The 22041-nt window shown below is 51.6% G+C and overlaps 2 protein-coding genes across 2 annotated transcripts; both read left to right on the top strand.

Annotated features, from left to right (window-relative positions):
• Positions 1 to 11269: 11269 nt before the first annotated feature.
• Positions 11270 to 15210, top strand: LOC126159939 (sialidase-like). Its single transcript, XM_049916746.1, has 3 exons — positions 11270 to 11696; positions 12551 to 13574; positions 14079 to 15210. The coding sequence occupies exons 1-3, from the start codon at positions 11270 to 11272 to the stop codon at positions 15208 to 15210; spliced, it is 2583 nt and encodes an 860-aa protein (XP_049772703.1).
• Positions 15207 to 16886, top strand: LOC126159938 (trophinin-like). The gene has a single exon (XM_049916745.1). It carries the CDS (start codon positions 15207 to 15209, stop codon positions 16884 to 16886), a length of 1680 nt encoding a protein of 559 aa, XP_049772702.1.
• Positions 16887 to 22041: the final 5155 nt, after the last annotated feature.

Below are 22041 nucleotides of genomic sequence, written 5' to 3'. Positions count from 1 at the left end.
GGACCGTGTGGCGACGTAAAAAAATACTAGATTCCACAGTAGAATGAAAGGAGAGTAACGGAAAGTGTTTAATTTGTAAGTACATAAGACGAAAACGTAGCTTTTGCGTGCGTTTGTGTAATCCGTGTTTCTCTTCGGTTTGTATTTACGCCTTTGAGTGTGTTTTTGCCTGGGACAGTGAGGTCGTATCTAGTTGAAATTGATATCACGTACTGAGAACGGTAGTCGCTTGGCGGTGTCAAAGTTTTAAAATTGTAAGTGAAGGCATCGAGGAGTTACGGACGTTTATGCAGCGTGTTTTGAAACACGAAGAGCAGAGACACGCCGCGCCGCCTGGCCCAGTAAGCGTAGTTTGCTTTGATATAGGACCGTGTGGCGACGTAAAAAAATACTAGATTCCACAGTAGAATGAAAGGAGAGTAACGGAAAGTGTTTAATTTGTAAGTACATAAGACGAAAACGTAGCTTTTGCGTGCGTTTGTGTAATCCGTGTTTCTCTTCGGTTTGTATTTACGCCTTTGAGTGTGTTTTTGCCTGGGACAGTGAGGTCGTATCTAGTTGAAATTGATATCACGTACTGAGAACGGTAGTCGCTTGGCGGTGTCAAAGTTTTAAAATTGTAAGTGAAGGCATCGAGGAGTTACGGACGTTTATGCAGCGTGTTTTGAAACACGAAGAGCAGAGACACGCCGCGCCGCCTGGCCCAGTAAGCGTAGTTTGCTTTGATATAGGACCGTGTGGCGACGTAAAAAAATACTAGATTCCACAGTAGAATGAAAGGAGAGTAACGGAAAGTGTTTAATTTGTAAGTACATAAGACGAAAACGTAGCTTTTGCGTGCGTTTGTGTAATCCGTGTTTCTCTTCGGTTTGTATTTACGCCTTTGAGTGTGTTTTTGCCTGGGACAGTGAGGTCGTATCTAGTTGAAATTGATATCACGTACTGAGAACGGTAGTCGCTTGGCGGTGTCAAAGTTTTAAAATTGTAAGTGAAGGCATCGAGGAGTTACGGACGTTTATGCAGCGTGTTTTGAAACACGAAGAGCAGAGACACGCCGCGCCGCCTGGCCCAGTAAGCGTAGTTTGCTTTGATATAGGACCGTGTGGCGACGTAAAAAAATACTAGATTCCACAGTAGAATGAAAGGAGAGTAACGGAAAGTGTTTAATTTGTAAGTACATAAGACGAAAACGTAGCTTTTGCGTGCGTTTGTGTAATCCGTGTTTCTCTTCGGTTTGTATTTACGCCTTTGAGTGTGTTTTTGCCTGGGACAGTGAGGTCGTATCTAGTTGAAATTGATATCACGTACTGAGAACGGTAGTCGCTTGGCGGTGTCAAAGTTTTAAAATTGTAAGTGAAGGCATCGAGGAGTTACGGACGTTTATGCAGCGTGTTTTGAAACACGAAGAGCAGAGACACGCCGCGCCGCCTGGCCCAGTAAGCGTAGTTTGCTTTGATATAGGACCGTGTGGCGACGTAAAAAAATACTAGATTCCACAGTAGAATGAAAGGAGAGTAACGGAAAGTGTTTAATTTGTAAGTACATAAGACGAAAACGTAGCTTTTGCGTGCGTTTGTGTAATCCGTGTTTCTCTTCGGTTTGTATTTACGCCTTTGAGTGTGTTTTTGCCTGGGACAGTGAGGTCGTATCTAGTTGAAATTGATATCACGTACTGAGAACGGTAGTCGCTTGGCGGTGTCAAAGTTTTAAAATTGTAAGTGAAGGCATCGAGGAGTTACGGACGTTTATGCAGCGTGTTTTGAAACACGAAGAGCAGAGACACGCCGCGCCGCCTGGCCCAGTAAGCGTAGTTTGCTTTGATATAGGACCGTGTGGCGACGTAAAAAAATACTAGATTCCACAGTAGAATGAAAGGAGAGTAACGGAAAGTGTTTAATTTGTAAGTACATAAGACGAAAACGTAGCTTTTGCGTGCGTTTGTGTAATCCGTGTTTCTCTTCGGTTTGTATTTACGCCTTTGAGTGTGTTTTTGCCTGGGACAGTGAGGTCGTATCTAGTTGAAATTGATATCACGTACTGAGAACGGTAGTCGCTTGGCGGTGTCAAAGTTTTAAAATTGTAAGTGAAGGCATCGAGGAGTTACGGACGTTTATGCAGCGTGTTTTGAAACACGAAGAGCAGAGACACGCCGCGCCGCCTGGCCCAGTAAGCGTAGTTTGCTTTGATATAGGACCGTGTGGCGACGTAAAAAAATACTAGATTCCACAGTAGAATGAAAGGAGAGTAACGGAAAGTGTTTAATTTGTAAGTACATAAGACGAAAACGTAGCTTTTGCGTGCGTTTGTGTAATCCGTGTTTCTCTTCGGTTTGTATTTACGCCTTTGAGTGTGTTTTTGCCTGGGACAGTGAGGTCGTATCTAGTTGAAATTGATATCACGTACTGAGAACGGTAGTCGCTTGGCGGTGTCAAAGTTTTAAAATTGTAAGTGAAGGCATCGAGGAGTTACGGACGTTTATGCAGCGTGTTTTGAAACACGAAGAGCAGAGACACGCCGCGCCGCCTGGCCCAGTAAGCGTAGTTTGCTTTGATATAGGACCGTGTGGCGACGTAAAAAAATACTAGATTCCACAGTAGAATGAAAGGAGAGTAACGGAAAGTGTTTAATTTGTAAGTACATAAGACGAAAACGTAGCTTTTGCGTGCGTTTGTGTAATCCGTGTTTCTCTTCGGTTTGTATTTACGCCTTTGAGTGTGTTTTTGCCTGGGACAGTGAGGTCGTATCTAGTTGAAATTGATATCACGTACTGAGAACGGTAGTCGCTTGGCGGTGTCAAAGTTTTAAAATTGTAAGTGAAGGCATCGAGGAGTTACGGACGTTTATGCAGCGTGTTTTGAAACACGAAGAGCAGAGACACGCCGCGCCGCCTGGCCCAGTAAGCGTAGTTTGCTTTGATATAGGACCGTGTGGCGACGTAAAAAAATACTAGATTCCACAGTAGAATGAAAGGAGAGTAACGGAAAGTGTTTAATTTGTAAGTACATAAGACGAAAACGTAGCTTTTGCGTGCGTTTGTGTAATCCGTGTTTCTCTTCGGTTTGTATTTACGCCTTTGAGTGTGTTTTTGCCTGGGACAGTGAGGTCGTATCTAGTTGAAATTGATATCACGTACTGAGAACGGTAGTCGCTTGGCGGTGTCAAAGTTTTAAAATTGTAAGTGAAGGCATCGAGGAGTTACGGACGTTTATGCAGCGTGTTTTGAAACACGAAGAGCAGAGACACGCCGCGCCGCCTGGCCCAGTAAGCGTAGTTTGCTTTGATATAGGACCGTGTGGCGACGTAAAAAAATACTAGATTCCACAGTAGAATGAAAGGAGAGTAACGGAAAGTGTTTAATTTGTAAGTACATAAGACGAAAACGTAGCTTTTGCGTGCGTTTGTGTAATCCGTGTTTCTCTTCGGTTTGTATTTACGCCTTTGAGTGTGTTTTTGCCTGGGACAGTGAGGTCGTATCTAGTTGAAATTGATATCACGTACTGAGAACGGTAGTCGCTTGGCGGTGTCAAAGTTTTAAAATTGTAAGTGAAGGCATCGAGGAGTTACGGACGTTTATGCAGCGTGTTTTGAAACACGAAGAGCAGAGACACGCCGCGCCGCCTGGCCCAGTAAGCGTAGTTTGCTTTGATATAGGACCGTGTGGCGACGTAAAAAAATACTAGATTCCACAGTAGAATGAAAGGAGAGTAACGGAAAGTGTTTAATTTGTAAGTACATAAGACGAAAACGTAGCTTTTGCGTGCGTTTGTGTAATCCGTGTTTCTCTTCGGTTTGTATTTACGCCTTTGAGTGTGTTTTTGCCTGGGACAGTGAGGTCGTATCTAGTTGAAATTGATATCACGTACTGAGAACGGTAGTCGCTTGGCGGTGTCAAAGTTTTAAAATTGTAAGTGAAGGCATCGAGGAGTTACGGACGTTTATGCAGCGTGTTTTGAAACACGAAGAGCAGAGACACGCCGCGCCGCCTGGCCCAGTAAGCGTAGTTTGCTTTGATATAGGACCGTGTGGCGACGTAAAAAAATACTAGATTCCACAGTAGAATGAAAGGAGAGTAACGGAAAGTGTTTAATTTGTAAGTACATAAGACGAAAACGTAGCTTTTGCGTGCGTTTGTGTAATCCGTGTTTCTCTTCGGTTTGTATTTACGCCTTTGAGTGTGTTTTTGCCTGGGACAGTGAGGTCGTATCTAGTTGAAATTGATATCACGTACTGAGAACGGTAGTCGCTTGGCGGTGTCAAAGTTTTAAAATTGTAAGTGAAGGCATCGAGGAGTTACGGACGTTTATGCAGCGTGTTTTGAAACACGAAGAGCAGAGACACGCCGCGCCGCCTGGCCCAGTAAGCGTAGTTTGCTTTGATATAGGACCGTGTGGCGACGTAAAAAAATACTAGATTCCACAGTAGAATGAAAGGAGAGTAACGGAAAGTGTTTAATTTGTAAGTACATAAGACGAAAACGTAGCTTTTGCGTGCGTTTGTGTAATCCGTGTTTCTCTTCGGTTTGTATTTACGCCTTTGAGTGTGTTTTTGCCTGGGACAGTGAGGTCGTATCTAGTTGAAATTGATATCACGTACTGAGAACGGTAGTCGCTTGGCGGTGTCAAAGTTTTAAAATTGTAAGTGAAGGCATCGAGGAGTTACGGACGTTTATGCAGCGTGTTTTGAAACACGAAGAGCAGAGACACGCCGCGCCGCCTGGCCCAGTAAGCGTAGTTTGCTTTGATATAGGACCGTGTGGCGACGTAAAAAAATACTAGATTCCACAGTAGAATGAAAGGAGAGTAACGGAAAGTGTTTAATTTGTAAGTACATAAGACGAAAACGTAGCTTTTGCGTGCGTTTGTGTAATCCGTGTTTCTCTTCGGTTTGTATTTACGCCTTTGAGTGTGTTTTTGCCTGGGACAGTGAGGTCGTATCTAGTTGAAATTGATATCACGTACTGAGAACGGTAGTCGCTTGGCGGTGTCAAAGTTTTAAAATTGTAAGTGAAGGCATCGAGGAGTTACGGACGTTTATGCAGCGTGTTTTGAAACACGAAGAGCAGAGACACGCCGCGCCGCCTGGCCCAGTAAGCGTAGTTTGCTTTGATATAGGACCGTGTGGCGACGTAAAAAAATACTAGATTCCACAGTAGAATGAAAGGAGAGTAACGGAAAGTGTTTAATTTGTAAGTACATAAGACGAAAACGTAGCTTTTGCGTGCGTTTGTGTAATCCGTGTTTCTCTTCGGTTTGTATTTACGCCTTTGAGTGTGTTTTTGCCTGGGACAGTGAGGTCGTATCTAGTTGAAATTGATATCACGTACTGAGAACGGTAGTCGCTTGGCGGTGTCAAAGTTTTAAAATTGTAAGTGAAGGCATCGAGGAGTTACGGACGTTTATGCAGCGTGTTTTGAAACACGAAGAGCAGAGACACGCCGCGCCGCCTGGCCCAGTAAGCGTAGTTTGCTTTGATATAGGACCGTGTGGCGACGTAAAAAAATACTAGATTCCACAGTAGAATGAAAGGAGAGTAACGGAAAGTGTTTAATTTGTAAGTACATAAGACGAAAACGTAGCTTTTGCGTGCGTTTGTGTAATCCGTGTTTCTCTTCGGTTTGTATTTACGCCTTTGAGTGTGTTTTTGCCTGGGACAGTGAGGTCGTATCTAGTTGAAATTGATATCACGTACTGAGAACGGTAGTCGCTTGGCGGTTTCAAAGATTCATGCCGTAAGTGAAGTGATGTAGGCGGCTTTGACGCAGAAGATATTCCGCCCGCCGTTATTCGACCCGTTCAGTGTTCGCGTGTCTCTCGCTGTCACTTGGTCGGAGGGGCCGCCTTATAACGGGACGGGAACCAAGCGGAGCGCAGCGGAGTCGCATTGCAAAGTCGCTTGCTAAGTCGGGCAGTTGGGAGGGGGACACAATGCGTGCCGCGAAGCCAACAGGCCGCGCACCCCACTCACCCCCACCCCCCGCCCAAAAAACCACACAGGCGATACAAATGCGCCTGTTGAAATAACTTGCTTGCGACATCGCTTGTTAAGTTGGGAAGCAAGTAAGGAAGCAGTTCGTGCGCTGCCAAGCCATCACACACACCAGCTACCAAGCAGCAATTAACATAGTCGCCGTTAATTGTATTACCAGGCGTGACACACCCGCCTCTGATTGCGTGTATTACAGCGGATTTTTTTCCCCTGGATTTCCTTCTGGACACCCTTTCACTGCTGTAACACAGCACTGCTTGTGGTTTAATTATTATGTAATACTCCAATTATTTTAATGCAGCCCAATGGCGACGATTTGTGTGTGTGTGTGTGTTTGTGTGTGTGTGTGTGTGTGTGTGTGTGTGTGTTCTGTAAATTTCTGTTTTGCTTTCTCAGTCGGGAAGCTGGGGTTGCAACAATATTACATTGAAGCCTGCTAACTCAGGAAGTGCAGCCTGAAAGCCAATAGCTGAACATGGATTTTCGCCATGTCGATATGAAAGTGCTGAGTCTGAACAGTCAAAATTTTATGTCGCCTCCGGGCGACTATGAGAGGCTATGTTCATCCCTGGAATAGCACCACGGGATATCGGCCGCGAGCTGCGAATTCCGACGAATGACGGGCCGCATTTTGTGCCCCTTAACCCCCTCCCCCACCACACCCCCTATCGGAATACTGGACCGCGCTCTCTGACGCATTCCGTCCTTGGAGTACAATGTGTCGGCTGCCCTGTGTCCCACGCTCTTAACACTTTCCTTTTTTTTATTGTTACGGTCTATAGAAATCCCTCCGCGTTTTCGGCAGGCACTTCATCTTTAACACTACGTTATGTGCATGGGCGGCACAAGTGGCAGCGTTCATTTATGCGGCATTAGGCATGTCTAGCAGTTCTGATAAGTCTGTCTCTCATCTACTGTATTACAGTGGATATCTTGCCTTCGATTCTCGTCTGACAACTTGTTAATTGGCGCCACACAGCACAGCTTATGGTACTGATTATTGTAATGCTCCAGTCGTCAGGAATTTCGATGCACCTGTTTCATCTGTACATTCCTGTTGTTGTCTTGACAGACAGCATGACTGATATTAGACACCACACCGAGGAGTATCTTTTATTCTAGCCACCATGTGGCTCGACTACCATTCTACACTTTGGTTTCCCCACTTTATTATTCAGTAGCGCCTACTGTAGTGGAAGTTCTTCCTTCTTGCCTCACCTCAGACTTAGTGCTTGTTTTCACCTTTTGAGTCTCCACTTCACTGCCTGTGCAAGGTTTTCGTGTGTTCTTAATTGTAGTAAACATACCATCTACACACTATGTATATATATATTGATATATATTTATATATAATTTTCTCTATCCTCCTCCATTGACTTTACACTTATATTACCTGTTACTTTCGATCCTTCCTTATTTCTCTCCATCGTTTCCTCTTTGCCCAATACATCCTCCCTCTTCTCACCATGGCTTCCTTCTCCTCCTCTCATCCTTCCCCATATTACTATCCTCTTCAACTCTCTCAAATATACTTTCCTCATACACTCCCTCCCTCCCTTCTTTCTACATACTGCTTTTTCTCCTCCCCATCTCTTTTTTTCTGCATTACAGCATGCAAAGCAGTCTATTCAAGTTCTCTGGTTAATACACACATCTCCGCTGCAAAAGCATCTGTTACTGAACTTGCAAGAGATACCTTGCATGGAGGAGTGACTGCTTACGCAAAACTTACTCTGCACATTTGGGATACTGTACATGCAAGAGTTGCAGCACACACTATTCATGTTCTATTAGCGAAAACTGCTGAAAGTGAAATTCTTCCTATTCATATCAGTATATCTGTACATGCAAGTGTCACTGTATGCAGAAAGGTTGCTGCAAATGAAACAGTTACTGAATGTACAATAGTTATGGCATTACAAGGTTAATCACAAGGTCTACTACCCTTGCAAGTTGTGCTGTACTCTCAAGTTGTGCTGTCCTCTTGAGCTGTCTTCTCTAGTTGGGCTATCCTCTCAAGTTGAGCTGTCCTCTCCAGTTGAGCTGTCCTCTCCAGTTGAGCAGTCCTCTCAAGTTGAGCTGTCCTCTCAAGTTGAGCTGTCCTCACAAACTGTGCTCTCCTCGAAAGCTGTGCTGTCCTCGCAAGCTGTGCTGTCCTCACAAGCTATGATGTCCTCGCAAGCTGTGCTGTCCTCGCAAGCTGTGCTGTCCTCACAACCTGTGCTGTCCTTACAAGCCGTGCTGTCCTCGCAAGCCGTGCCGTCCTCGCAAGGCGTACTGTCCTCGCAAGAAATGCTGTCCTCACAAGCTGTGCTGTCCTCGCAAGCTTTGCTATCCTCGCAAGTTGTGCTGTCCTCTCAAGTTGTGCTGTCCTCTCAAGTAGTGCTGTCCTCTCAAGTTGAGCTGTCCTCTCAAGTTGAGCTATTTTCTCAAGCTGTGCTGTCCTCGCAAGTTGTGCTGTCCTCTCAAGTTGTGCTGTCCTCTCAAGTTGAGCTGTCCTCTCAAGTTGAGCTGTCCTCTCAAGTTGAGCTGTCCTCTCAAGTTGTGTTGTCCTCTCAAGTTGAGCTGTCCTCTCAAGTTGAGCTGTCCTCGCAAGCTCTGCTGTCCTCGCAAGCTGTGCTGTCCTCGCAAGCCGTGCTGTCCTCGCAAGCTGTGCTGTCCTCGCAAGCTGTGCTGTCATCGCAAGCAATGCTGTCATCGCAAGCTGTGCTGTACTCGCAAGCCGTGCTGTCCTTGCAAGCAGTGCTGTCATCGCAAGCTGTGCTGTACTCGCAAGCTGTGCTGTCCTCACAAGCCGTGCTGTCCTCACAAGCTTTGCTGTCCTCGCAAGCTGTGCTGTCCTCTCAAGTTGAGCTGTCCTCTCAAGTTGTGTTGTCCTCTCAAGTTGAGCTGTCCTCTCAAGTTGAGCTGTCCTCGCAAGCTGTGCTGTCCTCGCAAACTGTGCTGTCATCACAAGCTGTGCTGTCATCACAAGCTGTGCTGTCATCGCAAGCTGTGCTGTCCTCACAAGCCGTGCTGTCCTCACAAGCTTTGCTGTCCTCACAAGCTGTGCTGTCATTACAAGCTGTGCTGTCATCGCAAGCTGTGCTGTCATCGCAAGCTGTGCTGTCCTCGCAAGCTGTGCTGTCCTCGCAAGCTGTGCTGTCCTCGCAAGCTGTGCTGTCATCACAAGCTGTGCTGTCATCACAAGCTGTGCTGTCATCGCAAACTGTGCTGTCCTCGCAAGCTGTGCTGTCCTAGCAAGATGTGCTGTCCTTGCAATGTGTGCTGTGCTGTCCTCAAAAAGTATGCTGTGTTCACAAGGTCACATACACTAACTATGTGTTCTGTCATTGTGCGGATTGCAAAAGCATCTGTTACTGAACTTGCAAGAGATACCTTGCATGGGGAAGTGACTGCTTACGCAAAACTTACTATACTGTCCTCAAAAAGTATGCTGCTGCACAAGGTGTGTTGTCCTCGAAAGATGTCCTTTCCTTGCAGGCTGTGCTGTCCTCGCAAGCTGTGCTGTCCTCGCAAGCTGTGCTGTCCTCGCAAGCTGTGCTGTCCTCGCAAGCAGTGCTGTCCTCGCAAGCCGTACTGTCCTCGCAAGCCGTGCTGTCCTCGCAAGCCGTGCTGTCCTCGCAAGCTTTGCTGTCCTCGCAAGCTGTGCTGTCCTCTCAAGTTGTGTTGTCCTCTCAAGTTGAGCTGTCCTCTCAAGTTGAGCTGTCCTCGCAAGCTGTGCTGTCCTCGCAAGCTGTGCTGTCCTCGCAAGCCGTGCTGTCCTCGCAAGCTGTGCTGTCCTCGCAAGCTGTGCTGTCATCACAAGCTGTGCTGTCCTTGCAAGTTGTGCTGTCCTCGCAAGCTGTGCTGTCCTCACAAGCTGTGCTGTCCTCGCAAGCTGTGCTGTCATCACAAGCTGTGCTGTCATCGCAAGCTGTGCTGTCATCGCAAGCTGTGCTGTCATCGCAAGCTGTGCTGTCCTCGCAAGCTGTGCTGTCCTCGAAAGCTGTGCTGTTCTCGAAAGCTGTGCTGTCCTCGAAAGCTGTGCTGTCCTCGCAAGCCGTGCTGTCCTCGCAAGCCGTGCTGTCCTCGCAAGCCGTGCTGTCCTCGCAAGCCGTGCTGTCCTCACAAGCTTTGCTGTCCTCGCAATCTGTGCTGTCCTCTCAAGTTGTGCTGTCCTCTCAAGTTGTGCTGTCCTCTCAAGTTGAGCTGTCCTCTCAAGTTGAGCTGTCCTCTCGAGCTGTCCTCTCAAGTTGAGCTGTCCTCTCAAGTTGAGCTGTCGTCTCAAGTTGAGCTATCAACTTGAGCTCTCCTCTCAAGTTGAGCTGCCCTCTCAAGTTGAGCTGCCCTCTCAAGTTGAGCTGTCCTCTCAAGTTGAGCTGTCCTCTCAAGTTGAGCTGTCCTCTCAAGTTGAGCTGTCCTCACGAGCTGTGCTGTCCTTGCAAGCTGTGCTGTCCTTGCAAGCTGTGCTGTCCTCGCAAGCTGTGCTGTCATCACAAGCTGTGCTGTCATCGCAAACTGTGCTGTCCTCGCAAGCTGTGCTGTCCTAGCAAGATGTGCTGTCCTTGCAATGTGTGCTGTGCTGTCCTCAAAAAGTATGCTGTGTTCACAAAGTCACATACACTAACTATGTGTTCTGTCATTGTGCGGATTGCAAAAGCATCTGTTACTGAACTTGCAAGATATACCTTGCATGGGGAAGTGACTGCTTACGCAAAACTTACTATACTGTCCTCAAAAAGTATGCTGCTGCACAAGGTGTGTTGTCCTCGAAAGATGTCCTTTCCTTGCAGGCTGTTTTGTCCCTGCAAGGGGAGTGGATTCTGTGCAAGGTGCGCGGTGCGCTGTCCTCACTGGTTGTGCTAGTCGTGAAAATTATTGTCCCCCACATGGTGAGCTGTATTGCCAACATGTGCTAACCTCATAATGAGTGCAGCAATCAGAAGGCATGCAGTCATTGGAACACATAATTTTTCAGAAAATATGCCTTCTTCATATATTGTACTATCCCCACACAGTGTACTAACATTACAAGGCGTTCTCTCCTCTTGGGGTGTGCCTCCCTTATAAAATGTCCTCTCATTCCAACATGTGCTCTCCCTTTAAGATGTGCAGACTGCCTAAAGTGAGCTGACCTCTGCAAATCTGCCATCTTCTTAATGCTTGATGTACTCAGCAGGTGTGCAATTTTATTGGTGTCTTGTGTTCTGAAGGTATCTTTGCAGGGCGAACTGTCTTCGCATGGCATGCTAACTTCACAGGTGTGCTGTCTTCACTAGGTGTGCAGTGCTTGCAAGGTGTGATGTCCCTGCATGGTGTGCCATTCTCACATGGTGTGCCATTCTCACATGGTGTGCCATCCTCACATGGTGTGCCATCCTCGAATGGTGTGCCAACCTCGAATGGTGTGCCAACCTCACATGGTGTGCCATCCACGCTTGGTGTGCCATCCTTGCAAGGTGTGCCATCCCCACAAGATGTGCCTTCCTCACAAAGGGTGCCATCCTCACAAGGTGTGCTGGCCTCGCAAGGTGTGCTGTCCTCGCAAGGTGTGCCGTCCTCGCAAGGTGTGCCGTCCTCGCAAGGTGTGCCATCCTTGCAAGGTGTGCTGTCCTCACAAGGTGTGCTGTCCTCACAAGGTGTGCTGTCCTCACAAGGTGTGCTGTCCTCACAAGGTGTGCTGTCCTCACAAGGTGTGCTGTCCTCACAAGGTGTCCTGTCCTCGCAAGGTGTGCCATCCTCGCAAGCAGTGCTGTCCTCTCAGGGAGTGCCATCCTTGCAAGGAGTGCCAACATTGCTAGCTGTGCTGTACTCACATACAATGCATGACAAGCCCCCCTTGCAGAGCAAGCTAAGCTCACATTGTGTGGTTCTACCATCCCAAGATGTTCTGACCTCACATAATGCGCTGTCCTCAGTAGGGATGCTGCCCTCAAATAAAGTGGTGCCCACACTTCACGTTCTGTCCTTCAATAGAGTCACTTCCTAATAATATGTGCCATCTAAGATCAGTGTAGCCTCTCACAATCTGTACTGTCTTTCGAATGTGTGTTGGCCCTGGTAGATGTGCTTTCCTTTCATGGTGAGCTGTGAGCTACGCTGACAAGAGCGACTGATATCAGAACGTATGCTCCTCTACCTGTAGCAACATGTCTCTTTCTTAAATTATCTTAATCACAACCTGGGATTATTACATTAAAAGAGCTATCCCACAAGGTGTACTGACTACACGTCATGATGCTTGGACATGGTTTGCAGTCCTTACGTCCACAAAGATCTTCTCACTTATTAGGAGTGACGAAATCAGACTACGCAGTATTAACAGTGTGTGAAGACTTCGCAAGGTGTGCAGCCTTTTTAAGGAGTGCGGCCTTTTTAAGGAGTGCAGCCCTTGCAAAGGGTGAGACTTTCAATGACTGGAGCCTTCACAATAAGTGCAGACTCCACATGGAGTGAGTGCAGCCTCCGCATGGAGTGCAGTCTCTGCATGGATTGCACCCTGCACTGGGAGTACACCTTTCACAGGGAGTGAAGCCTCCACACGGAGTACACACTTCGCACAGAGTGCAGTCTTTGCATGCAGTGCAGTCTTTGCATGCAGTGCAGCCTTCGCATGGAAGGCAGCCTTCGCATGGAGTGCAGCCTTCGCATGATAGTGCAGCCTACGCATGGAGTGCAGCCTTCGCAAGGAGTGCAGCCTTCGCAAGGAGTGCTGCCTTCGCATGGAGTGCTGAATTCGCACGGAGTGCTGCCTTCGCACGGAGTGCTGCCTTTGCATGGAGTGCTGCCTTTGCACGGAGTGCTGCCTTCCCAAGGAGTGCTGCCGTCGCAAGGAGTGCTGCCTTCACAAGGAGTGCTGCCTTCGTAAGGAGTGCTGCCTTCGCAAGGAGTGCTGCCTTTGCAAGGAGAGCTGCCTTCGCAAGGAGTGCTGCCATCGCAAGGAGTGCTGCCTTCGCAAGGAGTGCTGCCTTTGCAAGGAGTGCTGCCTTCGCAAGGAGTGCTGCCTTCGCAAGGTGTGCTGCCTTCGCAAGGAGTGCTGCCTTTGCAAGGAGTGCTGCCTTCGCAAGGAACGCTGCCTTTGCAAGGAGTGCTGCCTTTGCAAGGAGTGCTGCCTTCGCACGGAAAGCATCCTTTGCAAGGAGTGCTGCCTTTGCACGGAGTGCTGCCTTCGCACGGAGTGCAGCCTTTGCACATAGTGCTGACTTTGCATGGAGTGCTGCCTTTCTACAGATTGCTGCCTTCGCAAGGAGTGCTGCCTTCCCAAGGAGTGCTGCCTTAGGACGGAGTGCTGCCTTCGCTAGGAGTGCTGAATTCGTACGGAGTGCAGCCTTCGCAAGGAGTGCAGCCTTCGCAAGGAGTGCTGCCTTCGCAAGGAGTGCTGCTTTCGCAAGGAACGCTGCCTTTGCAAGGAGTGCTGCCTTTGCAAGGAGTGCTGCCTTCGCACGGAAAGTATCCTTCGCAAGGAGTGCTGCCTTTGCACGGAGTGCTGCCTTCGCACTGAGTGCAGCCTTCGCACGTAGTGCTGACTTTGCATGGAGTGCTGCCTTTCTACAGATTGCTGCCTTCGCAAGGAGTGCTGCCTTCGCAAAGAGTGCTGACTTCGCAAGGTATGATGCATTCGCAAGGAGTGCTGCCTTCGCAAGGAGTGCTGCCTTTGCATGGAGTGCTGCCTAAGCAAGGAGAGCTGTCTTTGCACAGAGTGCGCCTTCTCTCGAAGTGCTGCCTTCGCAGGGAGTGCTGCCTTCGCAAGGAGTGCTGCCTCCGCAAGGAGTGCTGCCTTCGCAAGGAGTGTTGCCTTCACACAGAGTGCTGCCTTCGCAAGGAGTGCTGCCTTCACACAGAGTGCTGCCTTCGCACGGAGTGCTGGTTCACACAGAGTGCAGCCTTCGCATGGAGTGCTGCCTTCGCATGGAGTGCTGCCTTCGCAGGGAGTGCTGCCTTCGCAAGGAGTGCTGCCTTTGCATGGAGTGCAGCCGTCACACGTAGTGCTGCCTTCGTACCGAGGCCTGCCTTTGCACTGAGTGCTGCTTTCGCACGGAGTGCTGCCTTTGCATGGAGTGGAGCCTTCGCACATAGTGCTGCCTTCACACGGAGTGCTTCCTTTGACACAGTGCTGCCTTCGCAAGGAGGGCTGCCTTCGCAAAGAGTGCTGCCTTCGCAAGGAGTGCTGCCTTTGCACAGAGTGCTGCCTTTGCAGGGAGTGCTGCCTTTGCACAGAGTGCTGCCTCCGCAAGGACTGCTGCCTTTGCATGGACTGTTGCCTTTGCATGGACTGTTGCCTTTGCAAGGAGTGCTGCCTTCGCAAGGAGTAATGCCTTCGCAAGGAGTGCTGCCTTCGCAAGGAGTGCTGCCTTCGCAAGGAGTGCTGCCTTCGCAAGGAGTGCTGCCTTCGCAAGGAGTGCTGCCTTCGCAAGGAGTGCTGCCTTCGCAATGAGGGCTGCCTTCGCTAGGAGTGCTGCCTTCGCAAGGAGTGCTGTCTTCGCAAGGAGTACTGTCTTCGCAAGGAGTGCTGTCTTCGCAAGGGGTGCTGTCTTCGCAAGGAGTGCTGTCTTCGCAAGGAGTGCTGTCTTCGCAAGGAGTGCTGCCTTCGCAAGGAGTGCTGCCTTCGCAAGGAGTGCTGCCTTCGCAAGGAGTGCTGCCTTCGCAAGGAGTGCTGCCTTCGCAAGGAGTGCTGCCTTCGCAAGGAGTGCTGCCTTCGCAAGGAGTGCTGCCTTCGCAAGGAGTGCTGCCTTCGCAAGGAGTGCTGCCTTCGCAAGGAGTGCTGCCTTCGCAAGGAGTGCTGCCATCGCATGGAGTGCTGCCTTGGGACAGAGTGCTGCCTTCACTAGGGGTGTTGCCTTCGTACACAGTGCAGCCTTCGCAAGGAGTGCTGCCTTCGCAAGGTGTGCTGCCTTTGCAAGGAGTACTGCCTTCGCAAGGAGTGCTGCCTTCGCAAGGAGTGCTGCCTTCGCTAGCAGTGTTGCCTTCGCAAGGAGTGTTGCGTTCAGAAGGAGTGGTGCCTCCGCAAGGGGTGCTGCCTTCGCAAGGAGTGCTGCCTTTGCAAGGAGTACTGCCTTCGCAAGGAGTGCTGCCTTCGCAAGGAGTGCTGCCTTCGCAAGGAGTGCTGCCTTCGCGAGGAGGGCTGCCTTCGAGAGGAGGGCTGCCTTCGCAGGGAGTGCTGCCTTCGCAAGGGGTAATGCCTTCGCAAGTAGTGCTGCCTTCTCAGGGAGTACTGCCTTTGCAACGAGTGCTGCCTTCCAATGAGTGCTGCCTTCGCAAGGAGTGCTGCTTTCGCAAGGAGTGCTGCCTTCGCAGGGAGTGCTGCATCTGCAACGAATGCTGCCTTCGCAAGGTGTGCTGCCTTCGCAAGGAGTGCTGCCTTTGCAAGGAGCGCTGCCATCACAAGGAGTGCTGCCTTCGCTAGGAGTGCTGCCTTCGCAAAGAGGGCTGCCTTCACAAAGAGGGAGTACTGCCTTTGCAACGAGTGCTGCCTTCCAATGAGTGCTGCCTTTGCAAGGATTGCTGCCTTCGCAAGGAGTGCTGCCTTCGCAAGGAGTGCTGCCTTCGCATCGAGGGCTGCCTTTGTAGGGAGTGCTGTCTTCATAAGGGGTTTTGCATTCGCCAGGAGTGCTGCCTTTGCAAGGAGTGCTGCTTTCGCAAGGAGTGCTGCCTTCACTTGGAGTGTTTCCCTTCTAAGGAGTGCTGGCTTCGCAAGCAGTGCTGCCATCGCTAGGAGTGCTGCTTTCGCAAGGAGGGCTGACTTCGCAGGGAGTGCTGCCTTTGCAGGAAGTGCTGCCTTCGCAAGGAGTGGTGCCTTCACAAGGAGTGCTGCTTTCGCAGGGAGAGCTGCATCCGCAAGGAGTGCTGACTTCGCAAGGAGTGCTGCCTTCGCAAGGAGTGCTGCCTTCGCAGGGAGTGCTGCCTTCGCAAGGAGTGCTGCCTTCGCAAGGAGTGCTGCCTTTGCAAGGAGCGCTGCCATCGCAAGGACTGTTGCCTTCGCTAGGAGTGCTGCCTTCGCAAGGAGGGCTGCGTTCGCAAAGAGGGCTGCCTTCGCAGGGAGTGCTGCCTTCGCAAGGGGTAATGCCTTCGCAAGTAGTTCTGGATTCGCAAGTAGTGCTGCCTTCGCAAAGAGTGCTGCCTTCGCAAGGAGTGCTGCCTTCGCAAGGAGTGCTGCCTTTGCAATGAGGGCTGCCTTCGCTATGAGTGCTGCCTTCGCAAGGAGTGCTGCCTTCGCAAGGAGTGCTGCCTTCGCAAGGAAAGCTGCCTTCGCAAGGAGTGCTGCCTTCGCAAGGAGTGCTGTCTTTGCAAGGAGTGCTGTCTTTGCAAGGAGTGCTGTCTTCGCAAGGAGTGCTGCCTTCGCAGGGAGTGCTGCCTTCGCAAGGAGTGCTGCCTTCGCAAGGAGTGCTGCCTTCCCAAGGAGTGCTGCCTTGGGACAGAGTGCTGCCTTCGCTAGGAGTGTTGCATTCGTACACAGTGCAGCCTTCGCAAGGAGTGCTGCCTTCGCAAGGTGTGCTGCCTTTGCAAGGAGTACTGCCTTCGCAAGGAGTGCTGCCTTCGCAAGGAGTGCTGCCTTCGCTAGCAGTGTTGCCTACGCAAGGAGTGCTGCGTTCAGAATGAGTGGTGCCTCCGCAAGGGGTGATGCCTTCGCAAGGAGTGCTGCCTTTGCAAGGAGTACTGCCTTCGCAAGGAGGGCTGCCTTCGCAAGGAGTGCTGCCTTCGCTAGGAGTGTTGCCCTCGCAAAGAGGGCTGCCTTCGCAAGGAGGGCTGCCTTCGCAGGGAGTGCTGCCTTCGCTAGGAGTGATGTCTTCGCAAGGAGGGCTGCCTTCGAGAAGAGGGCTGCCTTCGCAGGGAATGCTGCCTTCGCAAGGGGTAATGCCTTCGCAAGTAGTGCTGCCTTCTCAGGCAGTACTGCCTTTGCAACGAGTGCTGCCTTCCAATGAGTGCTGCCTTCCCAAGGAGTGCTGCTTTCGCAAGGAGGGCTGCCTTCGCAGAGAGTGCTGCCTTTGCAGGGAGTACTGCCTTCGAGAGGAGTGGTGTCTTTGCAAGGAGTGCTGCCTTCGCAAGGTGTGCTGCGTTCGCAAGGAGTGCTGCCTTTCCAAGGAGCGCTGCCATCGCAAGGAGTGCTGCCTACGCTAGGAGTGCTGCCTTCGCAAGGAAGGCTGCCTTCGCAAAGAGGGAGTACTGCCTTTGCAACGAGTGCTGCCTTCCAATGAGTGCTGCCTTTGCAAGGAGTGCTGCCTTCGCAAGGAGTGCTGCCTTCGCAAGGAGTGCTGCCTTCGCAAGGAGTGCTGCCTTCGCAACTGGGGCTGCCTTTGTAGGGAGTGCTGTCTTCGTAAGGGGTTTTGCCTTCGCCAGTAGTGCTGCCTTTGCAAGGAGTGCTGCCTTTGCAAGGAGTGCTGCCTTTGCAAGGAGTGCAGCCTTCGCAAGGAGTGCTGCCTTCGCAAGGAGTGCTGCCTTCGCAAGGATTGCTGCCTTTGCACAGAGTGCTGCCTTTGCAGGGAGTACTGCCTTTGCACAGAGTGCTGCCTCCGCAAGGAGTGCTGCCTTTGCATGGACTGTTGCCTTCGCAAGGAGTGCTGCCTTTGCAAGGATTGCTGCCTTTGCAAGGAGTGCTGCCTTCGCTAGGAGTGCTGCCTTCGCTTGGAGTGCTGCCTTCGCAGAGAGTGCTGCCTACGCAGGGAGAGCTGCCTTCGCAAGGAGAGCTGCCTTCACAAGGAGTGCTGCCTTTGCAAGGAGTGCTGCCTTCGCAAGGAGGTCTGCTTTCGCACGGAGTGCAGCCTTCGCACATAGTGCTGCCTTCACACAGAGTGCTTCCTTTGACAGAGTGCTGCCTTCGCAAGGAGGGCTGCCTTCGCAGGGAGTGCTGCCTACGCAGGGAGTGCTGCCTTCGCAAGGAGTGCTGCCATCGCAAGGAGTGCTGCCTTCGCAGGGAGTGCTGCCTTCGCAAGGAGTGCATACTTCACACGGAGTGCAGCCTTCGCACAGATAGCTGCCTTCACATGGAGTGCAGCCTACGCACAGTGTGCTGCCTTCGCAATAAGTGCTGCCTTCGCAGGGAGTGCTGCCTTCGCATGGAGTGGTGCCTTCGCAAGGAGTGCTGCCTTTGCAAGGAGTGCTGCCTTCGCAAGGAGTGCTGCCTTCGCAAGGAGTGCTGCCTTCACAAGGAGTGCTGCCTTCGCAAGGAGTGCTGCCTTCGCAATGAGGGCTGCCTTTGCAGCGAGTGCTAGCTTCGCAAGGGGTGGTGCCTTCCCAAGGAGTGTTGCCTCTGCAAGGAGTGCTGCCTTCGTAAGGAGATATGCCTTCGCAAGGAGTGCTTCCTTCGCTAGGAGTGCTGCCCTTCTAAGGAGAGCTGCCTTCGCAAGGAGTGCTGCCTTCGCAAGGAGTGCTGCCTTCACAAGGAGTGCAGCCTTCGCACGGAGTGCAGCCTTCGCACGTAGTGCTGCCTACCCACGGAGTGCTGCCTTTGCACAGAGATCTGCATTCGCAGGGTGTGGTGCCTTCGCAAGAAGTGCAGCCTTCGCAAGGTTTGCTGCCTTCGCTAGGAGTGCTGCCTTCAAAAGGAGTGCTGCCTTTCAAGGAGTACTGTCTTCGAAAGGAGTGCTGCTTTCGCAAGGAGTGCTGCCTTCGCTAGGAGTGTTGTCATCCAAGGAGCGATGCCTTCCAGAGGAGGGCTGCCTTCGCAGGGAGTGCTGCCTTCGCAAGGGGTAATGCATTCGCCAGTAGTGCTGCCTTCTCAGGGAGTACTGCCTTTGCAACGAGTGCTGCCTCCCAATGAGTGCTGCCTTCGCAAGGAGTGCTGCCTTCGCAAGGAGTGCTGCCTTCGCAAGGAGTGCTGCCTTCGCAATGAGGGCTGCCATTGCAGGGAGTGCTGCCTTCGCAAGGGAAGGTGTCTTCGAAAGGAGTGCTGCCCTTCTAAGGACAGCTGGCTTCGCAAGGAGTGCTGCCATCGCTAGGAGTGCTGCTTTCGCAAGGAGGGCTGACTTCGCAGGGAGTGCTGCCTTCGCAGGGAGTGGTGCCTTCGCAAGGAGTGGTGCCTTCGCAGGGAGTGCTGCCTTCGCAGGGAGTGATGCATCCGCAAGGAGTGCTGCCTTCGCAAGGAGTGCTGCCTTCGCAAGGAGTGCTGTCTTTGCAAGGAGCGCTGCCATCGCAAGGAGTGCTTCCTTCGCTAGGAGTGCTGCCTTCGCAAGGAGGGCTGCCTTCGCAAAGAGGGCTGCCTTCCCAGGGAGTGCTGCCTTCGCAAGCAGTAATGCCTTCGCAAAGAGTGCTGCCTTCGCAAGTAGTGCTGCCTTCGCAAGGAGTGCTCCCTTCGCAAAGAGTGCTGCCTTCGCAAGGAGTGCTGCCTTCGCAATGAGGGATGCCTTCGCTAGGAGTGCTGCCTTCGCAAGGAGTGCTGAGTTCGCAAGGAGTGCTGCCTTCGCAAGGAGTGCTGCCTTCGCACGGAGTGCAGCCTTCGCACATAGTGCTGCCTTCACACGGAGTGCTTCCTTTGACAGAGTGCTGCCTTCGCAAGGAGTGCTGCCTTCGCAAGGAGTGCTGCCGTCGCAAGGAGTGCAGCCTTCGCAAGGAGTGCTGCCTTCGCAAGGAGTGCTGCCTTCCCAATGAGTGCTGCCTTAGGACGGAGTGCTGCCTTCGCTAGGAGTGCTGCCTTCGTACGGAGTGCAGCCTACGCACAGAGTTCTGCCTTCGCAAGAAGTGCTCCTTAGCAGGGAGTGCTGCCTTCGCTAGGAGTGCTGCCTTTGCACAGATTGCTGCCTTCGCACGGAGTGCAGCCTACGCACAGAGTGTTGCCTTCGCAAGGAGTGCTGCGTTCGAAAGGAGTGCTGCCTTCGCAAGGAGTGCTGCCTTCGCAAGGAGTGTTGCCTTCGCAAGTAGTACTGCCTTCGCAAGGAGTGCTGCCTTCGCAATGAGTGCTGCCTTCCAAGGAGTGCTGCCTTCGCTAGAAGTGCTGCCTTTGCACGGAGGTCTGCCTTCGCAAGGAGGGCTCCCTTCGCAGGGAGTGCTGCTTTTGCAACGGGTAATGCCTTCGCAAGTACTACTGCCTTCGCAGGGAGTACTGCGTTTGCAACGAGTGCTGCCTTCCAATGAGTGCTGCCTTTGCAAGGAGTGCTGCCTTCGCAAGGAGTGCTGCCTTCGCAAGGAGTGCTGCCTTCGCAACGAGGGCTGCCTTTGTAGGGAGTGCTGTCTTCGCAAGGGGTTTTGCCTTCGCCAGGAGTGCTGCCTTCGCAAGGAGAAATGCCTACGCAAGGAGTGCTGCCTTCGCAAGGAGTGCTGCCTTCGCACAAAGGGCTGCTTCGCAAGGAGGGCTCCCTTCGCAGGGAGTGCTGCCTTCGCAAGGGGTAATGCCTTTGCAAGTACTGCTGCCTTCGCATGGAGTACTGCCTTTGCAACGAGTGCTGCTTTCCAATGAGTGCTGCCTTTGCAAGGAGTGCTGCCTTCGCAAGGAGTGCATCCTTCGCATGGAGTGCTGCTTTTGCTCAGAGTGCTGCTTTCGCAAGGAGTGCTGCCTCCGCAAGGAGTGCTGCCTTTTCATGGACTGTTGCCTTCGCCAGGAGTGCTGCCTTTGCAAGGATTGCTGCCTTCGCAAGGAGTGCTGCCTTCGCAAGGAGTGCTGCCTTCGCAAGGAGTGCTGCCTTCGCTAGGAGTGCTGCCTTCGCAAGGAGTGCTGCCTTCGCAAGGAGTGCTGCCTTCCCAAGGAGTGCTGCCTTAGGACGGAGTGCTGCCTTCGCTAGGAATGCTTCCTTCGTACGGAGTGCAGCCTTCGCAAGGAGTGCTGCCTTCGCAAGGAGTGCTGCCTTCACAAGGAGTGCTGCCTTTGCACAGATTGCTGCCTTCGCACGGAGTGCAGCCTACGCACAGAGTGCTGCCTTCGCAAGAAGTGCTGCCTTAACAGGGAGTGCTGCCTTCGCATGGGGTGGCGCCTTCGCATGGGGTGGCGCCTTCGCAAGGAGTGCTGCCTTCGCAGGGAGTGCTGCCTTTGCAAGGAGTGTTGCCTTCGCAAGGAGTGCTGCGTTCACACGGAGTGCTGCCTTCGCAAGGAGAGCTGCCTTCGCAAGGAGTGCTGCCTTCCAAGGAGTGCTGCCTTCGCTAGAGGTGCTGCCTTTGCCCGGAGGGCTGCCTTCGCAAGGAGGGCTCCCTTCACAGGGAGTGCGGCCTTCGCAAGGGGTAATGCCTTCGGAAGTACTGCTGCCTTCGCAGGGAGTACTGCCTTTGCAACGAGTGCTGCCTTCCAATGAGTGCCGCCTTTGCAAGGAGTGGTGCCTTCGCAAGGAGTGCTGCCTCCGCAAGGAGTGCTGCCTTCGCAACGAGGGCTGCCTTTGTAGGGAGTGCTGTCTTCGCAAGGGGTTTTGCCTTCGCCAGGAGTGCTGCCTAAGCAAGGAGTGCTGCCTTCGCAGGGAGAAACTCCTCGATGCCTTCACTTACAATTTTAAAACTTTGACACCGCCAAGCGACTACCGTTCTCAGTACGTGATATCAATTTCAACTAGATACGACCTCACTGTCCCAGGCAAAAACACACTCAAAGGCGTAAATACAAACCGAAGAGAAACACGGATTACACAAACGCACGCAAAAGCTACGTTTTCGTCTTATGTACTTACAAATTAAACACTTTCCGTTACTCTCCTTTCATTCTACTGTGGAATCTAGTATTTTTTTACGTCGCCACACGGTCCTATATCAAAGCAAACTACGCTTACTGGGCCAGGCGGCGCGGCGTGTCTCTGCTCTTCGTGTTTCAAAACACGCTGCATAAACGTCCGTAACTCCTCGATGCCTTCACTTACAATTTTAAAACTTTGACACCGCCAAGCGACTACCGTTCTCAGTACGTGATATCAATTTCAACTAGATACGACCTCACTGTCCCAGGCAAAAACACACTCAAAGGCGTAAATACAAACCGAAGAGAAACACGGATTACACAAACGCACGCAAAAGCTACGTTTTCGTCTTATGTACTCACAAATTAAACACTTTCCGTTACTCTCCTTTCATTCTACTGTGGAATCTAGTATTTTTTTACGTCGCCACACGGTCCTATATCAAAGCAAACTACGCTTACTGGGCCAGGCGGCGCGGCGTGTCTCTGCTCTT

Source organism: Schistocerca cancellata, unplaced genomic scaffold (genome assembly GCF_023864275.1).
Source record: "Schistocerca cancellata isolate TAMUIC-IGC-003103 unplaced genomic scaffold, iqSchCanc2.1 HiC_scaffold_1150, whole genome shotgun sequence".
In the NCBI taxonomy this organism is placed as follows: Eukaryota; Metazoa; Arthropoda; class Insecta; order Orthoptera; family Acrididae; genus Schistocerca; species Schistocerca cancellata.
Note: the sequence above shows the minus strand (reverse complement) of the source record. Positions and strands in the feature narration are given on the sequence as shown.